General features: G+C 37.8%; 1 protein-coding gene across 16 annotated transcripts in view; it reads right to left on the minus strand.

Moving 5' to 3' along the window:
* The window catches only part of BIRC6 (baculoviral IAP repeat containing 6), a 228,904-nt gene that overhangs the window by 195,784 nt on the left and 11,065 nt on the right, over positions 1–22,055 (minus strand). For all 16 annotated transcript variants that reach the window (XR_005987661.1, XM_041754078.1, XM_041754087.1 and 13 more), the window contains exons 2-4: positions 11,132–11,313; positions 8,507–8,644; positions 1,082–1,275 (exon numbers count right to left, since the gene is read on the minus strand). Coding sequence is in view for 15 of the 16 variants with exons in the window: in XM_041754078.1 (XP_041610012.1) it covers positions 1,082–1,275; positions 8,507–8,644; positions 11,132–11,313 (514 nt within the window). In the remaining variant the exon portion in view is untranslated. The remainder of the gene's footprint in view (positions 1–1,081; positions 1,276–8,506; positions 8,645–11,131; positions 11,314–22,055) is intronic.

Raw genomic sequence — 22,055 nt, forward strand, 5'->3', positions numbered from 1 at the left:
TCATACCACATATCATGTGATTGCTGTTCAGATTAAAAATTATAGTCTCTACATTTTACCCAAAAGACAGACAATGCAATACAGCTACAGAATATCAAAAACCCTTCCCAAATATTAACACAACCAAAAGCAGCTATTTATATAATTATAGAAGTCACTCAACAACAAATAGGCAACTGATTAAGCAAAAGTCTCAGTTTACCCAGCACTAAGCTAATAAATATTGCAAACTAATAGATGAGCCATACTTAATAGAAGTTTATTTATTCAGTAGGGGCTTTGCTAACATCAGTATGTACTATTTATAAATGTAATTCAGAAAAAAAGCACAGAAGTTATAATTCACATCCACTGAAAATATGAAATGCTACATGGGAAGGCAAATGTGAACTGAATCAAAACTGCTAAATTTAATATTTCCTCATAAGCATTTCTAAACTTCAATACTTTTAGTAAGGATCTGGTAAATGTTATTTCAAATGGCAAATCATTTCAGTTTTTAAATAAACGTATTATTTGGCTTTTTAATCAGTTTTACACGAAGCAGGACCTCAATGAATCTCTACTGAAGAAAATAATGGTTGAGGTATGATTTCTGTGATACGCTGTTTAAATCCAGGGTGGGCAGCATAAAAATTCAAAATTGCCCTAAATGATTTTTTAACTCTTTTCCTTTTTTAAGTGGGAAATAATATATGGCTCTTATAAATAGGTTCTGGCACGGCTTTTCAATTTATGAAAATTCATCTCAAAGATCACAAAATTTCATCAAGGCAAAATAATTCTTATCTATTGAATAATTACATTTTTAAGCAGACTCAAATATTTACTGAGTACAGAGCTAGAATTTTCAAAATAGTTTTATGACCCCTTTAAGTCCCTTCTAAGCACCAAGAGAAATTGTTTAACAGGAATTCAAGTACTAATTCACTTCAATATTTTGATATGAGAATCTGGATGGTTTTCAAAAACATTCTGAAATACATTTTTAATCATAATTAAATTTTTGTTACTCTTGGTTAATCCAAAAACCTAATCAATTCCATTTCATTGTCACATCTCCTTATAAGAAAGGTTATACCTGTCCACAGAACGGCCTGGCCCCACTCCAAGTTCTGGACGAGCACTAGGTAAGAGGTAAGACAATCTGTCCATCACTGAGGATGCCACAGGTAAGGCAGCAACATTTTGATTTATTTTCTTGAGTTCATTCACAATGGCACTGGCAATGGACTTCAACACGTGATGAGGAAGATGAAATGTAACCGTGGCCCACTGAAATAAATTGGGAGTGTAAGCAAAGGAAAATGTCAACAGTTTAAACCAAAACTATAACTTATACATCATAAAATAAAAAGCTATTTATCAGGCTTGAGTCCATTTACTCCATTAATTTACCATGTAAGGCAGGAACTTACAATTATATGAAAAATGAAACCGCAATTAGAAAAAGTTTACAACCTGATGGTAGACATCTTCTCACAGATGCATCAACAATTTAGGATAACGAAAATCACCTGATATTTTTCATATTCCTCCAGCACACTTACAATAGAAACACAAACTAGGCACTCAAATCTCTCCACTCAACATAATTTGCTTGTACAATGTAGTGATACTGTACATACTCATAGGCTATGAAGATTTACTTCAGTTTAGCAGTCTTATGTATTTGCTGTTGTTGCTATATACAAAGTAACTAGAAGTACAGATCTTGTAGTCACACAGACTTGGATTTCAAGACCATCTTCACCACCAACAATGTGACCCTACTCAAATTAACTTCAGTCTCCCACTTTTGTAATATGAGGAAAAACAATACACCTACTGACATAATATTCTTAAGAAAATTCAAGTGAGAATTGGTACAATGTTTCATACAGTAAGCATTCAACAAATATGAACTACAAGTATTTAGCATTAAAATTATTTTTAAAGTTAGAAAGCAAATATGCTAAGTATTATTCTACCAGAGAAATAAGTTTATAAAATAATTTCATTTTTGTATACTGTCCCTGCTCACCTATGGTTTTCTAATCTGTCTAGCACATTCTAAGCAGCCTACTAAATTATTATCTATCCACCTAACTAGAAAAACTTTTGGACAGAAACATACCTTGAATTGCTAAAGAGAAAGAAAAAGAAAAATGAAATCCTCTTTGTTTCTAGAAATAACCCTTTCATAGATCCAAAGACTCTTACCTGAATCCACCTGAGAAAGGGTAGTACTACAATAAATGCCCCATTATACACTGTAAACCATACTCCAAGCCATCCCCAAAGGCACCTGCAGACATTCACTACGGTCATTGTCCACTGGGAAATAGGAAATATTGTGATCTTTCAGGCTTTACAAAGCAGTAGCATTGAAACTGATGTAAAAAAAATCACTGTGGTCCACTAGTTAAAGTGCAGACTTAGGATGGTCAAGTGATTAATAATAGAGTTTTGGGCCAAAGTTGTATCAGTGAGCTTTGTGGATCCCTGTACCTATCTTGTAGTTATTTGTCAAGTTCCAAAAAGCATAATTGAAAGAGATATAAAACAGGCAACTACAAAAATTTCCTCATTGCTTCTCTGGTCCTCTTTAGGAATTATTAAAGGAAGAAAGGTCAAGTAGAAGCCCTCAGAACTTCCATTCTCTACAAACCTACTAAACCAGAGCAATACCACACTTCTGAGGAAATTTCTGAGATTAATGTCATGCTAAGAGACCTGAAAGATAGAGGAATTCAAACTACCTCAACTTAATTTAATTGGCCTGTCTGGTCTATGCAAAATGTGAATGGATCCAAAAGAAAAACTGGATTATAACCTATTAGGTGACTTCAAGTGCAGCTGCTATTTCAAATGAGGTTTCTTTACTAAAGCAAATCAACAAATCCCTTGGTTTCTGGTAGGCAGTTACAGTTCTGTGAAATACTTTTTTCTCGATGCTAATTTTTAACAACCATCCAAAAGTAGACTGCTTTTATCTGGCTGTAACAATCAATCTTCAGTCCTACCCTGGGATTATTGCTCATGCTCTTTACCATATCATATCTATTCTGGAGACAGCTTGATCAACTTAATATCCTGTAGATCACCATACTGCTCTACAACATCATGCTGACTGGTCCAGATGAGGAGGAAGTAGCAAGGTACTTATATACCTTAGTAAAACATATGCAAGCCAGAGAGGATCAATAATGCCCAGAAAAACTAAGAGTCCCACAATCTCTGTGAAGTTTCTGGAAGTCTTTTGGTCTGAGCATGTCAGGATATTTCTTCCAATAAGAAATATCCTGCAAGACAAGTTGCTATAACTTATAAAAGCAAACAATGAAAAAGAGAAGCACAATGCTTGGTGGGCCTAGTTGGATTCTGGACCCAATATCTAGCATATCTGAGTATGCTATTCTAACTCCATTATCAAAGAATCCAGGCACAGAACAGGAAGCTCTGCAGTAGGACCTGGCTCAACCACAAGACATTCTGCCACTTTTACCAGTGAGCATAGGCAATGACACCAGAAGTGTATGCAGTAGGTAAAGATGCTGAAAGGCCTGTCTGGCAAGCTGAACTGGGACAATCACTAGCACAATACTAGGGTAAAACCATGCCCTCCCCTGTAAATAACTGTTGAGAAAGTTTCTGGCTTCTCCTTCCCCGACAGAAATTAGTACCAATCCATGAGATAAATGTCTGTGTGATCAGAGTCGCCTGGGTGTCTTGGTCAGTTAAGCATCCGATTTGGTTTCAGCTCAGGTCACGATCTCACGGTCATGAGACAGAGCCCCATGTTAGGCTGGGTGCTCAGTAGGGAAGTCTGCTTCTCTCTCTCTCCTGCTCTCTTTCTCTCTCTAAAACAAATAAATCTTTTTTAAAAAACATGTGTGCAGGGGATGCCTGGGTGGCTCAGCGGTTTAGCGCCTGCCTTTGGTCCAGAGCATGATCCTGGAGACGCGGGATTGAGTAACACATCGGGCTCCCTGCATGGAGCCTGCTTCTCCCTCTGCCTGTGTCTCTGTCTCTCTCTCTCTCTCTGTGTCTCTCATGAATAAATAAATTAAATCTTTACAAAATAAAAAATAAAAAAAAAAAAACCACCTGTGCAATCAGAGCTGTCTGTCAGAAACGAGATGTTATATGACATACCAAACCGTAATCCTGGGAACAAAAGACAAGTCTCTTTCACTGAGTGGTTTACAAGAGATAAACCTTGAGAAAGTCCAAAAGGTCAGTTTTGGACAAGTTGAATAAGCATGTAACTCAGACTTCTGTAATACCTACTATCGTAATAATTCCTCTTTCTCATTCTGCATTGACGGCTTCACAGAGAACTCCTTACGAGGTAATTGTAGAAGAAAATCCATGGCTCTGATTTACAAATGGTTCTGCACATTTGGCTGGTACCACCCTAGAGTGATGGCTTCAACCATTACAATCCCTATCAGGACAGTGGTGAAGGTAAATCTCAGTGGGCAGAACTTTAACCAGTATATGAGGCTGTTCTCTTTGTCTGGGTTGAGAATTGCCCATAAGTGAAGATCTTCACTGATAAACAGACAGTATCTAATATTTTGGCCAGATGGTCAGGCATTTGGAAAGATTAGGATTGCAGTTAAGGGTAAAGGTCTAAGGACAGACCTCACAAAATAAACAAGGTATGTGAAAATATTTAGGAGATACACAAATGCTCATCAAAAACCATCTACTTCCAAGGAAATGGACAAATTATACAGATTGTATGAGTGTCACTTACCCTCTCCATAGCTACTCCAATGCTTTGCTCAATGGACCTGTATGCAAAGTGCCATGGAAACAGAGATGGAGGTATGTACAGGTCCAATAACACAAACTTCCTATCACCAAGACTAATCAGGCTACAGCTGTTACTGATTGCCTAATCTATCAATAGCAGATAATAAAGCTGAGCCACTAATATGACACAGTTTTCCAGGGGGAACAGACGGCTATCTAATTACAAGTTGATTATACTGGGTTCTTTCAGCCATGGACTGGGCATCAACTTACATTCACTATAATAAATATGTGTTCTATGTATGCGTTTACCTGTTCTGTCTACAACACTTCTGCGATACTATTAAACCACTGCCTGTGGACTAAGAGAATGGCTTATGCACTATGATGGTATTCCACACAACTTTGCTTCTAACCAAGAAAGCACTTCACAGCAAAAAACAAAACTAAACAAAACAAGAAAAACACAGCAATGGAATTCTGTCCATGAAGCTGATTGGTCTTACCGGTTATCATCCAACGAGCCTGACAAAAAAAGTGTAGTGCCCTACTGAAATCTCATTTTCAGTACTAACTGGAAGAGAGGTTCTACCTTACAGAATGATGAATATGCTTAGACTCAACACAAATCAAACACTTAATGGTTTCTCCCAAAAGTGTCACTATTATATTTAATACTCCATTCAAAGATTTTTTTTTTTTTCCAAGCTTTAAGCTCTAGCAGTCCTACATCCCAAGGGAGAGTGTTCTATCAGGAGTACAATGGTTCCATTGAATTATGTGTTGAAACTGCTACCCAGCAATATTGGGCTCCTCTTGTCACTGAATCATCAGGCAAAGAAAGCAGTTATTCTACTGCTTGGTATGATTAAAACTGACAAACAAGGGGAAAATGGATTGATGCTAACTGATAGGGGCAAGGAGAACTTAATAAGAAATGAAGGGAGTGCCTGGGTGCCTCAGTCAGTTAAGCGTGTGCCTTTGGCTCAGGTTATGATCTCAGTGTCCTCAGATAGAGTCCCATGTTGAGCTTCCACTCAGCGAGGAGTCTGCTTCTCCCTCTTCCTCCGCCCCTCCCCCTGCTTGTGCACACACACTCTTTCTCTCAAATAAAAGCTTTAAAAAAAAAAAAATAGAAACCAAGGGATTCTCTACGGTGCCTCTAAGTCCTCCCATGTCCAATAGTAACAGTGAATGGGTGATTACAAAAATTAAAACAGCATCACTGAGGATTTAGATCCTGCAAAAGTGAAGACTTGGGCGGGTCACCCCACCATGCAGACATCTGACAGCTGAGGTGCTGAGGACAGATATGAAATTGGAAGTAGAGGGAAGTTATAAATTATCAAGTATATCCTTTTGACCATTATAGAACTGAGGGATATAGTAGCTATGAATATTTTCTTCTCTTCTTATTACACATGATGGAGGATGTAGATTTAGATCCAGACACACAGATGCAGAAAGACATACAGATTTATTTTATGCAAGATTTTTGGATGTAGTTAATCTTTAAGTAGCACAGTTCTATTATCTAAACAATGAAACCTAAAAATAACTAAATTTTAGTAATTAGTATTAGCTATGGATAGATAAAATACCTATTAGAACTATTCATCTTTCATTTGGGGGGATGGAGAGAGGGAATCTTCATTTGTAAAACATGAAAACATAGTATTTTTGTTGTATAAAAAGTTCAAATATGCACAGAAAGTATGTATGGAGATGATGAGTAGCCAAAGGGTATGCTGCGCCAATTAAAAAACTATTCTCTCTCAGCTCCAAACTGATCCTTTGTTTCTCTTCCCTATCATGTTATGGCTGGGACTCTGCAAACTGTACTACTTCTTTGCCAGCCAGTTTCCTGGCTGTCAGGTTCCAACAAAAGGAACACAGGATGAAAATTGGAAAGCATGATGAGGGCAGAAAAGACTTCTCCAGCTATTACTGATCACTGCTGTCAATGCTGATTCAGCACAGGACCTGGTGGTAGCAGCTGATTCTTCTAGTCTTCCATGTTTTATTTACTTAGCATTCCCAGAACCAGTCTCATACAGCTCCTCAGAGGTATTAACACCAGCCACGCAGCATCTCTCTTCAGAGATCCATGTCTCAGCTCAAGCTCCGAGCCCCAAGCTCCAGCTAGACAGTAGCTCCCCGAGAAGCCTGAGGAGCTCCCTGAGAAGCCCAGACCCACAGAGCCTACTAAGTTTGTTGGTGCTGACAACCCTAAGCTCTTGCTCTGCAGACCTAGGTGACTGCTGCTTCCTAGGCTTAATATCTCTGTGCTTCCTCAGGGCTCCCTTTCCACTTCTTCAGTTCTCAAACGTATGTTAAAATCAATTCCTTACAATAAATTCTCTTTGTTGGAAAGCATAGTATGGTTTCTGTTTTACTAAATAAAATGTCCCATCAAGAGAATAGTTAATATCATGGTAAATCTATGTTTAAAAATTCAATATTAGGAAGGATACAGCTGATCTGAGGATTAATATGAAAGACACTCAAGATACATTCTTAAGAGATAAAGCTAGGAATGTGCTGTAAGTCTGAATGTGTGTGTCCCACACTCCAAATTCATCTGTAGAAATCCTAACCCTCAAAGGTGACGGGTACTAGTAGGCAGAGCTTCTGGGAAGTACTTAAGTCATGAGAATAGAGCTCTCTGAATGGAATGAATGCCTTTACAAAAGAGGCTACAGAAAGATCCCCTGACTTTCCCATCATGTCAGGACAGAGTGAGAAGGAGCCAAGTATAAACTAGGAAGAAGGACTTCACCAGAAAACAACCATTCTGGCACCTTGATATTGGACTTCCCTGCCTTAGAACTATGAACAATAAACTTCTGTTGTATATAAGCTACCCAGTCAGTGGTATTCTGCTATAGCAGTCCAAACAGATGACACTACATCACATTTTAGTATAGTTACAACCTGTACTTAAGAAAAAAGAGAGCAGGCAGCCCAGGTGGTTCAGTGGTTTAGTGCCACCTTCATCCTGGGGCGTGATCCTGGAGACCTGGAATCGAGTCCCATGTCGGGCTCCCTGCGTGGAGCCTGCTTCTCCCTCTGCCTGTGTCTCTGCCTCTGCGTGTGTGTGTGTGTGTGTGTGTGTGTGTGTGTGTGTGTGTGTGTCTCATGAATGAATGGTCTTAAAAAAAGAGAGAATAGTCTTAAAAAAAAAAGACTTTTTTTTTTTTCTAAAAAAAAAGTCTTAGAAAAAAGCTATAAAATCAAAAATTATTTTTAGGAAGATGGTTTACCTTCTACCTTACACCCTTTGGTATAAAAATTCCATATGTTTTATTACATTTAGAAAAGAAAGAAAAAATCAATAAAAAATATCCAAGGATTTAATTCAAAGCACCATCTCACAGAGACATCCTAGTCATGCCCACCAAAACATTATTTCAACAAAAGCCCAAATGGTCCCATTTCCAACGATATGTTCCATTTCTCATGAAGTTCATCACCTGACAAGGAAGTTCTTTCAACAGCCTCTCGACCAATACAGAGCCACCAAGTACAGAAGCTTTAGGAACAAAGTAAGCAAATAGTTCCCACAAACTGAAGATAGATTTCAGTAAAAATAGTTTCAACTTTTAGGTGACTTATAAACACATTTTGTTCTCTAAAAGAGAAAAATCTAGAAGTACAATATTTCCCAGGGCAGGTCAAGAATGGGGAAAGGAGAAAGGTGAAAGTATGGAGGTGTTCTTTCTATTAAAATCCAAACAAGGTAATTTTTTTTTAAACTTCTTACCTTAGCAACTTTGTGGTTGGCTGCAGTCTCATGAGATGTATTTTTTAAACCATCTTTGAGCTGTGTGATGAACAAATCATAACCCTCCGTACTAGAAATATCTACCTTTTCTAAACATGCTGATAAGAGCTGTTGTGCCTAAATAAAAAAGATGATCACAGAAAATTAAACACAACAAAAACTCTTACATTCAGATCCTTATTCAAATACTTTAAATTGTAATGGCTCTGACAGGTATTATAACTAAAGTTTACTTTTACTTTTTTAATCAAACTTAGTCATATATAATTAATCATATATTGATTTGAAAGGGCTGTTACAAAATTAAATGAGATAAAGCAACATATTCAGTGTAGTACCACCGAGTTAAGTTTTAATACATGGAAGCTATTATAAACCAAAGCAAGATAGAAAAAACAGAACAAGCTAATACCTGGAACAAAAACAAAAGGCAAAACTTTGAAGAGATAAATGTGAAATCCTTCAATGAGTTTTAAAAACTCAAATTACGCAAAACCATAAGAGGGAATATTCACTAAGTCAGCAGGTAATATAAAAGAGCCCTCTGTATTATTACCCAGATATTCAGAAAGAACTACCTTAACAGAAATGCATGGTTATTAACATTTGGAAAAGAATACATCCACACTGATCCAACCAAACCTAGGACCTCATACTTCAATCAAGACAATGACAAACTATGTGGTACAGTAAAGGATGTTTGGGACGGTGGAAGGTCCACAAATAATGTTATGTGAACAAAAAGAATTGTAATTATTTACGTAAACAGAAAATCAACAACAGATGTTAATGGCCAACAAAGTAGAGAAGGTAGTAGAAGCCAGGTAAAAACCTAAAATTATCAACTGATTTGAGAGTCTATTTCATCATAAATATTCCAATATTTTATTGTAATTCTGTAGTTTTTAAAACTTGAATAGTTTGAACCATCTTTCATTGTAGAATATATATATATACACATATATACATACAAATATATATACATATACACATACAAATATATATACATATATACATATGTATGTATGTGTGTGTGTGTGTGTGTGTGTGTGTATATATATATATATATATATATATCCTTTATTAAGATATCAGCCTGATTGGATGCCTGGGTGGCTCAGTGGCTGGGCGCCTGCCTTCGGCTCAGGTCGTCATCCCCGGATCTGGGATCAAGTCCCGCATTGAGCTCCTGTGAGGAGCGTGCTTCTTCCTCTGTCCATGTCTCTGCCTCTTTCTCTGTGTGTCTCTCATGAGTAAATAAATCTTTTTTAAAAAAAAATATATCAGCCTGATTAAATTATCAGCTAGTATATATTCCCCATATTAGGAGGAAAAAATGTTCACTACAACTAAAACTAATTCCCTATCCAAAAATTTTAGACATGACCCCAGATCCAAATATTCTGAAGACAAAAAGAGGGCTACTCTCTCTTTTCAGAACTCAAACTTCCAGCAACATACTTTGAACAATAACATATAACAGACAACTCTGATAAGACACTAAATGTGAAATCTAAATGGATCTATGTCAGTATCATTTTTTCTTATATAGCCTTCCAAAAAAGAAAATAAAAACATTTATACTGCACTTTATATTTACACACTGACAATCTTCATGTCCTAAAAATGAGAAATATGCTATACTGATTTTATCAACTAACCATACCACCAAATCCAAAACAATTCATAATTAACAATTTGGTACAAAGACAAAAGAATATCTCACTTTATTAGAGAGAACAGCATTATGATCTTTTATATTTTATTTAGGATGATTTAAAATTCAGTAACTTTGAAAAACGTACTTTCAAATTACACTATATGAACATCAACGCACACTTAAAGATTTTAAATTAGAGTGGAACTATAATTAAGTAAAGAAAATGTAACACTATAGAAACATATATATAACTAAAATTTTAAACTGGGATTGTTAAAAGACATGATACATACCAAAGATTACTGGCCTCCACTGATTTTCATTCCTCCCTTCCATCTAATATTTTTTAAAAAAAGAACTACCCCTTTTCCAATCTTCTCAGCTTGACGTAACTATGTGACTAAATTCTAGCCAATGGGATGAACACGAAAAGAGTGTATATGAAAGTTTGTGAGACAGCAAGAAGGACTGAAGGGAGAGAAGGAAAGTGGAAAGGAAGGAGAGGCAGGAGAGAATATAAGAGAAAAACAAAACAAGAGAGAGAGGGAGGGGTCATACCAGTGTGCTCCCCTGGATTTTTGCCTCCCCTTTCACTATAACTGGGAAATACTAATGACACTTGGAACAGCTGTCATGGATTTATGAGATGGAAGCTAAGTGTTGAAATAAGCAGAGTTACCCCTACACTTAGCCCTGTACTATTACTGAAAAAACTATATTGTTGAAGCCATTATATTTTGGTATCTCTGTTACAGTTCAACCTATATGGTTCACACTTTAAAACCACTTCAATAAGCATCAATACAGAGGAATTAAATGTGATCAATAAGTCAATTCTCAATTCTCCATTTTTATAGGGGTACATATAAAATGTCCTGAAAGGACAACCTAATAGGTCTGAGATTATATTAAGTAAAAAAGTACATTGATTTATTTCAACTTACCTCTGTAACAGGTAATTCAAGCTGAACCACATCATCCTGCTTTGAAACTGGCGTTTGCAGAGCAGTGTCTAACAACAAGATTCCATTAAGGTCCTTCCTACACCCTACTGCATAATCATCCACAAATATAACTTTATCCACCGCAGATATATACTGACATTTCACCTGTCCACCTGGTTTAGCTGTTAAAAGAACAAAAATTCAACACTTAAGATTTAAAGACAAATAGTCCATTAAAAATAAATGTTTTCATGGACGCTAAATACAGTATTTAATCCTGCAATGGAAAAAGTTGCTCCAAAGAACATTATCAGAACTGATAAACTTGTAATATGTACTATAGATCAAAGTATTATTGTCAAACTGTCAGAACTTAACAACTATAGAGCTGCTTGAAAAGAGAATATAGGGGCGCCCAGGTGGCTTAGTCAGTAGAGTGGCCAACTCTTGGTTTCAGCTCAGGTCATGATCGTGGGGTCCTGGGATCGAGCCTTTCATCACGCTCTGTGCTTCAGGATTCTCTCTTCCTCTGCACCTCCCCTGCTCTCTTTCTCTCTCTCAAATGAATAAATAAACCTTTTTCAAAAAAAGGAAGAGAATATAATTGTTCTCAGAAATAAATAGGGGCATGTGGCTGGCTCAGGTGGAAGATCATGGGATGCTTGATATTGGGGTCTTGAGTTTGAGCCCCACATTAGGTGTAGAGATTACTTAAGTACATAAAACTTAAAAAAAAAAAGAAACAAATGGTAAAGGGGTATGATATATATAACCTATACTCAATAGAGCAAAAGTAATATGTGTGTATATATATGTGGGAATGATAAGCAAATGTGGTAAAGTATTTAAAATTAAAACTAATACAACTGGGTAAAAGGTATAGGGAAGTTCTTTGTTCTATACTATTTCAAAATTAAAGTGTTCAGAAAAAAAAATTTTAAATAATTCAGTACTTGTCATTTTCTGCAAAATACAATAAAGTCACTATGGCCAATTTCTAGGTAATTACCACACAAGTTTTGAGGGCTTTTATGTCCGAGATAAAATTATGGAAAATGTTTATAACCTAGGAGAACTAGTAAAGCCCCTAGTTGAATCCCCACTGAGAAAACAGTCAACTGTCACTGAAGATCAATGTTCCCTGAAGTTTCTGCTCAGTCAGTATCAGAATAGTATTTTAATGGAGAAAGTCAGTGAATATACAAACCATAAAATTTCTCAGAGTAAGTTAAAGTGGAATTTCAGAAGTCTTATAAAAAACAGTAACAGACAAGAAGCTAATTCAAAATATCAACAATTTAGGGATCCCTGGGTGGTGCAGTGGTTCGGCGCCTGCCTTTGGCCCAGGGCGCGATCCTGGAGGCCCGGGATCAAATCCCACATCGGGCTCCCGGTGCATGGAGCCTGCTTCTCCCTCTGCCTGTGTCTCTGCCTCTCTCTCTCTCTCTCTGTAACTATCATAAATAAATAATAATAAAAAAAAATTAAAAAAAAAAACAAACAAAATATCAACAATTTAAAGAGTCTAGATATGTATGCCAATTAAAAGACCAATTGTCAGAATGAATTGAAAAACACATATACAATCCAATTTTATGATATCTTCAAGAAACTTTTACCCTTCTAAAGACAAAAGTAAGGAGCACCTGGCTGGCTCAGTAGGTAGTGTGTGACTCTTGATTTCCTGACTGTAAGTTCAAACACGATACTGGGTGTAGAGATTATTTAAAAACAAACAAAATACGGGATGTATGGGTAGGCTCAGCATCTAACTCTTGATTTTAGCTGGGGTCATGATCTCAGGGTCATGGGACTGAGCCCAAAAGACAGGCTCCATGCTCAGCACGGAGTCTCCTTGAGAGTCTTTCTTCCCTCTCCTGTCCCTCCTCTTGCTTGTACACACACTCTAAATAAATAAATAAAATCTTTTAAAAAAATATTTAAAAATAAGGGCACCTAAGTGGCTCAGTCAGTTAAGTGTCCAACTCTTGGTTTCATCTCAAGGTCCTGATCTCAGGGTTGTACATTCAAGCCCCACACATTGGGTGTGGAGCCTACTTAAAAAAAAAAAAAAAAAGAGAGAGAGATTAGGGGCCCCTGAGTCACTCAGTCAGTTGAGCATCTGACTCTTGGTTTCAGCTAGGGTCATGATCTCAGGGTCATGGGATCAAACCCTGAGACAGGCTCTATGCTCAGCAAGTAGTCTGCTTCAGATTCTCTCTCCATCTGCATCTTCCAGAACTCATGCGTGCACGCTCTCTCAAATAAATAAAATCTTTTAAAAATTAAAATTAAAAAAACTGAAAATAAATAAAAGCATAAAGAGGATGGAAAAAAGATATTTCAGGCAAATGTTAATCAAAGAACAGATGAAGTGGCTATATTTATATTAGACAAAGATCAGAGCAAAGAAAATCACCATGGATAAATGAGGTCATTACATGATAAAAGGGCCAGTTCACAAAGAAGAAAAAACAATCCTAAATATGTATACAACTAAAAAATAACTTCAAAACACATACAGCTGGGTGCCTGGGCCTCCAACTCTTAATTTCAGTTCAGATCATGATCTCATGTTCCTGAGATCAAGCCCCAAGTGGTGAAGGCTGCCTGCTTAATTAAGATTCTCTTTCTTTCTCTCCCTGTGCCACTCCCTCATCTTAACACACACACACACACACACACACACACACACACCAAAAATTACAGAACTGAGAAGAAATAAGCATCCAAATTACAGCTGGAGACTTCAACATTCCTCTCTCAGTAACTAATAGAACTAGCAGATAAAAAACCAGCAATTATAGAGAAACTGAACACCACCATCAAGGAATACGATTTTTAGAATATTCCACCACCAACAGAATACAAATCCTTTTCAAATGTACAGAGAACATTCATCAAAATAGATCATATCCTGCGTCATAAAACAGACCTTAAAATTAGAAGTATGTTCTCTGACCATGATGTAAAAATCAGTTACAGAAATATAACAGGAAATACTGGAAGATAAACAAGATACTCCTAAATAATCCATAGGTCAATAAACAAGTTGCAGATAATTCAGAAAGTATTTTTAATTGGAGTGAATTTTATCAAACATTTAAGAAAGAAGTAACATCAATTCTACATAATTCTCCAAGAAACAGAAAAGGGAATACCTCCAAACTCATTTTATGAGACCAGCATTAACCTGAGGCCAAATTTAGAAAAAAGTAGCACATAGGGATCCCTGGGTGGCACAGCGGTTTGGCGCCTGCCTTTGGCCCAGGGCACCATCTTGGAGACCCAGGATCGAATCCCACGTCGGGCTCCCTGCATGGAGTCTGCTTCTCCCTCTGCCTGTGTCTCTGTCTCTCTCTCTCTCTCTCTCTCTGTGACTATCATAAATAAATAAAATCTTAAAAAAAAAAAAAAGGTAGCACATAAAAACTACATACCATCATCCCTCATGCATATCGATGCAAAATCCTCCACAAAATAAAAGGAATTTAGCAAATATAAAAAGAATGATACAGCAGGACCAAGTAAAGTTATCCCAAGACTATAAAACTGGTTCAATATTCAAGAATTAATCAATATAAGCTACCATATTAACAGCTTAGAGTAGAAAAACTGCATAAAATTAATAGATGGAAGAAGACTGTCTCCTGAGGAAGACAGAGGAAGAAGAAGACTGTCTCCTGAGTAGGGAGCCTGATGCAGGGCTTGATCCCAGGACCCGGGGACCATGACCTGAGCCAAACGAGTCTGCTTCTCCATCTCCCTCTGCCCCCTCTTCCCACCTCGTGCTCGCTCTTGCGCTCTCTCTCTCTCAATAAATAAAATCTTTTAAAAAAAGGTTATAGTAAAATCAAAACACAAAAATCAATCAATTGTACTTCTATATACTAGAAATCTGAATCTGAAATCTGTAAAAACAAGTTTACAATAGCTCTAAAAACAAAATACTTACATATCTAAGAAAAGGTATAGAGTATGTATGCTGAAAAGTATGAAAGGCTGGTGAAAGAAACCAAAGACCTAATGAAACCATGGTCAGGGATTGGAAGAGTCAATGTAGGAAAGATGTCAATAATCCCCAAATTACTCTACAGATTTAGTGCAATTTCAATCAAAATCCCAGCAGGAGGGGTATCTGGGTGGCTCAGTTGGTTAAGTATTGATCTCGGCTCAGCTACCGATCTCGGGGTTGTGAATTCAAACCCTGCATTAGGCTCCACACTGGATGCAGAGTCTACTTTTTAAAAAAAGAAAGGAAGGAAGAAAAGAACAAAAGAGAGAAAGAGAAAATCCCAGCAGGATTTTTTAGATATAAAGTAATTCTAAAATTTATTTGAAAAGACAAAAGAATTGGAATATCCAAAACAATTCTGATAAAGTTGGACAAATTACATTATGTGATTTTTAAGACCTACTATAAAACTTATAGTACCACTAGGAAGTGTGGTAGTGGCAAATGGATAAACATACCGATCTGTGGAGCAAAAGAGAATCCAGAGACAGGCCCCAATAAACATGGCCATTTGATTTTTTGAATTATTTTTAATTATGGTAGATTAACATAACATAAAATTCAGCATTTTAACCATTTTTAAAGTGCACAGTTCAATGCCATTAAGTACATTTACACGTTTGTGCAACCACCACCACTATCCATCCATAGAATGATAAAACTTGCATAACTTAAATACTATAACCATTAGGCACTAACTCCTCCTTCCCACTTCCATAATCCCCAGCATCCAGCAAAGCAGACTCTACTTTCTGTTTCTATGAAACTGACTGTTTCTAAATACCACAGATAAGTGGAGTCATAGTATTTGTCATATGGTTTCACTCATATGGGGAATATAAGAAATAGTGAAAGGGATTAAAAGGGAAAGGAGGGGAACTGACTGGGAAAAATTAGAGAGGGAGAAAAACCCTGAGAGACTCCTAACTCTGAGAAACAAAGGGTTGCGGAAGAGGAGGTGGGTGGTGGGATGGGGTAACTGGGTGACAGGCACAGAGGAGGGCACTTGATGGGATGAGCACTGGGTGTTATACTATATGTTGGCAGAGTGAATTCAAATCTAAAAAATAAATAAATAATATAAAATATTATAAAAGAAAGAAGACATGGGAAAATATCCATAATACCCTATTAACTAAGTATAAGGAGGAAAACAGTTTATAAAATATCACTGTAATCTATATTCTTTTTTTTTTTTTAAGATTTTATTTATTCATGAGAGACAGAGAGAGAGAGGCAGAGACACAGGCAGAGGGAGGAGCAGGCTCCATGGAGGGAGCCCAACATGGGACTCAGTCTGGGTGGGACTCGATCCAAGGTCTCCAGGATCATGCCCCAGCCAAAGGCGGCGCTAAATCGCTGAGCCACCAGGGCTGCCCTGTAATCCATATTCTATAAAAATATTTTTTTCTTTTTTTTATATATTCTATAAAAATATATTTAACAATGGGGCGCCCAGGTGGCTCAGTAGGTTAAGTATCTGCCTTCAGCTCCAGTCACAAACTCAGGGATCTGGGATCAAGCCCTGTGTTGGGACTCCCTGCTCAACAAGGAGCCTGCTTCTTCCTCTTCCTCTGTCTCTCTCTCCCCCATTAGTGCACGGGCACGAGCACAGTCTCTCTCAAATAAATAAGATCTTACAATAAATCCCTTACAAAGTTTTTAAAATACAATTAAAGTAACCAAAATAAAATCACTTAACAAGGGATCCCTGCATGGCGCAGCGGTTTAGCGCCTGCCTTTGGCCCAGGGTGCGATCCTGGAGACCCGGGATCAAGTCCCACGTCGGGCTCCCGGTGCATGGAGCCTGCTTCTCCCTCTGCCTGTGTCTCTGCCTCTCTCTCTCTCTCTCTCTCTCTCTCTGTGTGTGTGTGTGACTATCATAAATAAATAAAAATTAAAAAATAAATAAATAAATAAATAAAAAATAAAAATTTAAAAAAAAAAGATTTAAAAATCACTCAAAAGTTGTGGGACACCTAGGTGGTTTTAGTGATCGCATCTGCCTTCAGCTCGGGTCATGATCCTGGGGGTCCTCCGATCGAGTCCTGTATTGGGCTCCCCACAGGGAGCCTGCTTCTTCCTCTGTCTCTGTCTCTCATGAATAAACAAATAAAATCTTTTTTTAAAAAAAAGTTGTTAAGTACACTATATTACTCAAAGTCAAAGCAAGTATTATTATAAAACAAAACTCAGTGCAAAGCAAAGCAAAGTATGGGAAAGTTCAGGAGGTAGGCCATGAAAAAAGGGTAACACATGGATGAAATGCGAAGCAGGGGATAGTATTATTCCAGGCACGAGAACTAACATCTGTCCAGGCATGAAAGAAGGTCTCCAAAAGACAAGACACTTCTTGGAATTAAAGAGTTCCAGTTCCAGGGTGTCTGGCTGGCTCAATCATTGGAGCACATGGCTCTTAATCTTGAGTCATGAGTTCAAGCCCCACATTAAAGGTAAAGATTACGTAAAAAAAATCTTAAAAAAAGAGACAGAGAGTTGCAAGTTCCAATTCCCTCTATTCAGTGCACCTGAAAGTTCCACCAAATCACCTATTTTACTATAATCTTAAGCATCTGACATCAACTGATGAACATAATCATCATGAAGTTTCCATGGATGGGACTCAATCTTTAAGGACCTACTCCCTGCAAGAAATTTTGAGGCCTATTTCACATATATTATTCAATTTGTCACAGTTAAATCTCTCAAACACCTTGGAACACAAAAGCTACATTCTTCCTTCAGAATTCTGAGCTGGCTATAATCAAGTAAAATTTGGAAGCTACCTTCCCCATCTGATGTTGCTCAAGATAACCCTAACCATCTATACACAAATTTGGTGCCACACAAAGTTGTCCATGAGAGAAGGAACTCAGCCATAAAGGAATACAGTTCTATAATATGGAGCACATAATCCATGATTTTCTATTTGGAGCTCATATTTGAAACTACTGTTCTCTGTTGAATACCGATGGCACATATACCCAGACTAGTAGTCACACAGACCTTTCATCATTCCTCACATAGCCTACATTTTAAGTCAGTCCAAGTCAAATTCCATCCAAATATGATGGAAATCCATCTAGCTGTTTTTGCAAGCTACAATAACAGTCCAACAGAAACTTCCCTGGATATCTGCCCTGCTGCTTCCTCACATAGTTTGCTCAAGGACCACTTCAGAGACTCTCCCAGACCACCTCACAAATTTACCCATTACCATCTCATACCAGCTCTAATTTCTTATGGCATTGATCACCACTTAATATTAGTGTGTAATACATCTAGCTCTTCCCACTAAAGCATGAGCTCTAGGAAAGCAAGGACTTTGTTAACTGCTGTATCACCCATTGTGTGTGCTTGACACACAATAAATAGTTTTGAAGAAAAGAATCATTTTCTAGTTTTGGAAGAACTTTTTAATGTTTTTAAACTATAATGTGATAAAATACAGTATTTTCACAGCTTTATCTGCTGACACAACAAGACAGTTCAAGCATGAAACTAGTTTTGATCTGGTACAGAAAACTCCAGCCATCTCTAGCCTTCATAGTCCCATTTTCCACTACCTTACTCTTGCACCCAGTATGAGATCACTGTCCTGGCTATAGTGGCATTTTGGTGAACAAGTATCAGAGCACTTAGCTGGTTCAAAAATCAACCAAAACTGAATTACAGCAGAAAGGGACAAACTAGAAAGCAGCAGCAATTTGGTCCTTGATATATCCCTGCTGCTTACAAGTATATTTCATTATATATATTCACTAAATAAAATTTAAAACGCATGGGGGAGGGAGTGGTGCATGGATGGCTCAGTCCATTAAGAATCTGCCTTTGGCTCAGGTCATCCTATGGTCCTAAGATAAAGCCCCACGTCAGGCTTCCTGCCAAGCAGGAGCCTGCTTCTCCCTCTCCCCCATAACTCCCATTGCTTGTGCTTTCTAGCACTCTCTCTCTTAAATAAACAAAATCTTTAAAACACACGCACACACACACACACACACACACACACACACACTGGGGTAGATTTTAGTAGCAGACTAACTTGGGAGGTTTCTCTTACCAAAAAAATTAAGGCTATATAGAATACTACTCAATTCAAATCAAATTACTCTCTCATTTATCCCAGGCTTATCAAACAAACTTAGTCATGAAGTTTGAACCTCTAAACCTAACTGCACATTAGAATCATCCAGCATGATGTAATAGTTTCCAAAAAAAAAAAAAAAAAGGTATGCCTGGGCTCTACTCCAAATCACTTAAGTCAGAACACTGGGACCCAAAGGGTGCCTGGGTGGCTAAGTCAGTTAAGCATCCAACTCTTGAGTTCAGCTCCCAGTCATGATCTCAGGGTCATGAGATCGAGCCCTACATGGGACTCCTCACTCCCTCTCCCTGTGCTGCTCCTCTCCTTGTTTTCAAACACATGTGCACTTAATCATTTTCTCTTTTTCTCTCAAATAAATAAATAAAATCTAAAAAAAAAAAAAAAATACTGGGACTCAAGCAGAATTTTTTTAAAGTTCCCCTGATGATTCTAATGAGCAACCGAGGCTGAGAACCCACTGCCCTTTGCATCTCCCCAGTCTTACTTCTCTCCTACTTCATAACAAAGTACAGAAATAAATCATGAGGACTTAAATTATTGGCACCCATAATAAATGTCAAAGAAAACACTCCTATCTGCCCCATTCTAACATTCCTATCATTTCCACCAAAGAGTAAGCATATTTATCTCCCCTAAAATACATCCCTGATTTAACATACTCAAGTGAGACCACAATTACTTCCGTTGAGGACTACCCTTGTCACAAACTATTTTATATGGCAATTACTTCATTCTTTTTATTTGTAACTCTATTATCTCTTTTTTTTTAATTTTTATTTATTTATGATAGTCACAGAGAGAGAGGCAGAGACAAAGGGAGAGGGAGAAGCAGGCTCCATGCACTGGGAGCCCGACGTGGGATTCGATCCCGGGTCCCCAGGATCACGCCCTGGGCCAAAGGCAGGCGCCAAACCACTGCGCCACCCAGGGATCCCTATTATCTCCTTTTTTATACCCAAGGAGTTTGTCTTAACTTTTTCATTTCCTTCACATTTGAGGTCCTACACTTTAAAAAGATATTTCTATATTCATTATCAGGTGATTAAGTAGTCTGGGCAAAAATTTGCCCAGTCTGGAGGGATGCCTGGGTGGCTCAGTGGTTGAGCATCTGCCTTTGGCTCAGAGCGTGATCCTAGGGTCCTGCAACCGAGTCCCGCATAGGGCTCTCCGCGGGGAGCCTATTTCTCCCTCTGTCTCTCTCTCATGAATAGATAAATAAAATCTTTAAGAAAAAAAAAAAATTACCCAGTCTGGGCACTTGGCTGGTTCAGTCAACAAAGCATTCAACTCTTGATCTCAGAGTTGTGAGTTCAAACCCCACACTGGACGTGGAGCCTACTTTACAAAAAAAAAAATTTTTAATTAATTAATTAATTAATAAGTAAATAAAAATTATTTTTTAAAGCAAGAATTACCAGTCCATTTTATTATTATTTTTTTTAATTTATTTATGATAGTCACAGAGAGAGAGAGAGGCAGAGACACAGGCGGAGGGAGAAGCAGGCTCCATGCACCGGGAGCCCGATGTGGGATTCGATCCCGGGTCTCCAGGATCGCGCCCTGGGCCAAAGGCAGGCGCCAAACCGCTGCGCCACCCAGGGATCCCTACCAGTCCATTTTAAAGAAGTAACTCTGCAAACTTACCTTGCCAAAGGCATGAGGCTATGAACAATATAATGCACACATCAGAAAGGTACCTCCCACCCACTCCCCACTGTTCCTTTAAACTATATTACAGAAATCTATTATTGTTTATAGTCTATCTGTAGTTAGTTACAACCAACACCTCTAAAGACAAAGTACCAAATTTTCAACACCTTAAGTATAGTTGTAACTACAAATTGCCAGTTAAACAACAAGGTTATAAAGGGTGCACATGTACTTCTGCTTCCTCCCAAGTCTCACCAAAAAGATAATAAAGAAACAAAGAGGGCATTAAATAAACCCACAAAGGCAAAAGGAACAAGTGAGGAGAGGATAGCAAAAAAATTTTTGAAGTTGGAGGACAGATGGAAGCGCCTTAACAGACTGATTTGCCCTGTAAAAATATCAAAGCTAAACCAGCAGGAGGAAATGCCAAAGTAACTGTGTTGTAGTGGGGTTTTGCTTTTTTTTTTTTTTTTAAGATTTTATTTATTTATCTGACAGCACAAGCAAGCAAGGGGAGCTGCAAGCAGAGGGAGAGGGAGAGAAGTAGGCTCCCTGCTGAGTAAGGATCTCAGAACTCCAGGATCATGACCTGAGCCTAAGACAGATGCTCAACCAACTGAGCCACCCAGGCACCCTACGGGTTTTTTTTTTTTTTTAAGATTTATTTATTTATTTATTTTAGAAAGAGAATGAGATAGTGTGCGTGGGCATACAAGTGGGGAGAGGGGAAGAGGGAGAGAATTTTTCAAGCAGGCTCTCCACTGAGAGGGGAGCCCAAGAGACATGGGGCTCCATCTCACAACCCATGAGATTATGACCTCAGCTGAAACCAAGAGTTGGATGTTTAACCAACTGGGCCACTCAGGTGCCCCTGGTGTTGTAGTGTTTTGCAAATTACGTAGTAATAAGTCTAAAACAAAAATTACTTCAAAGTAGTAGCCTTTCACAGTATTTTTCCAACTAACTGACACTAAGACCAAAGCTCATTTGTAATAACGGGTCCCTAAATTTTTTACCTTAAACTAAGAGTTCTTGCCCTGGAATATATATGTGAGCCATAGATCAGAGGGACCAAATCCAAGATCTTCAGGCTATCTCATCACTCCCGTCCTTGTACTCTGAACTCTAAAACCAACATGCTTATAACAAATACT

The sequence above is a fragment of the Vulpes lagopus genome, chromosome 5, assembly GCF_018345385.1.
Source record: "Vulpes lagopus strain Blue_001 chromosome 5, ASM1834538v1, whole genome shotgun sequence".
In the NCBI taxonomy this organism is placed as follows: Eukaryota; Metazoa; Chordata; class Mammalia; order Carnivora; family Canidae; genus Vulpes; species Vulpes lagopus.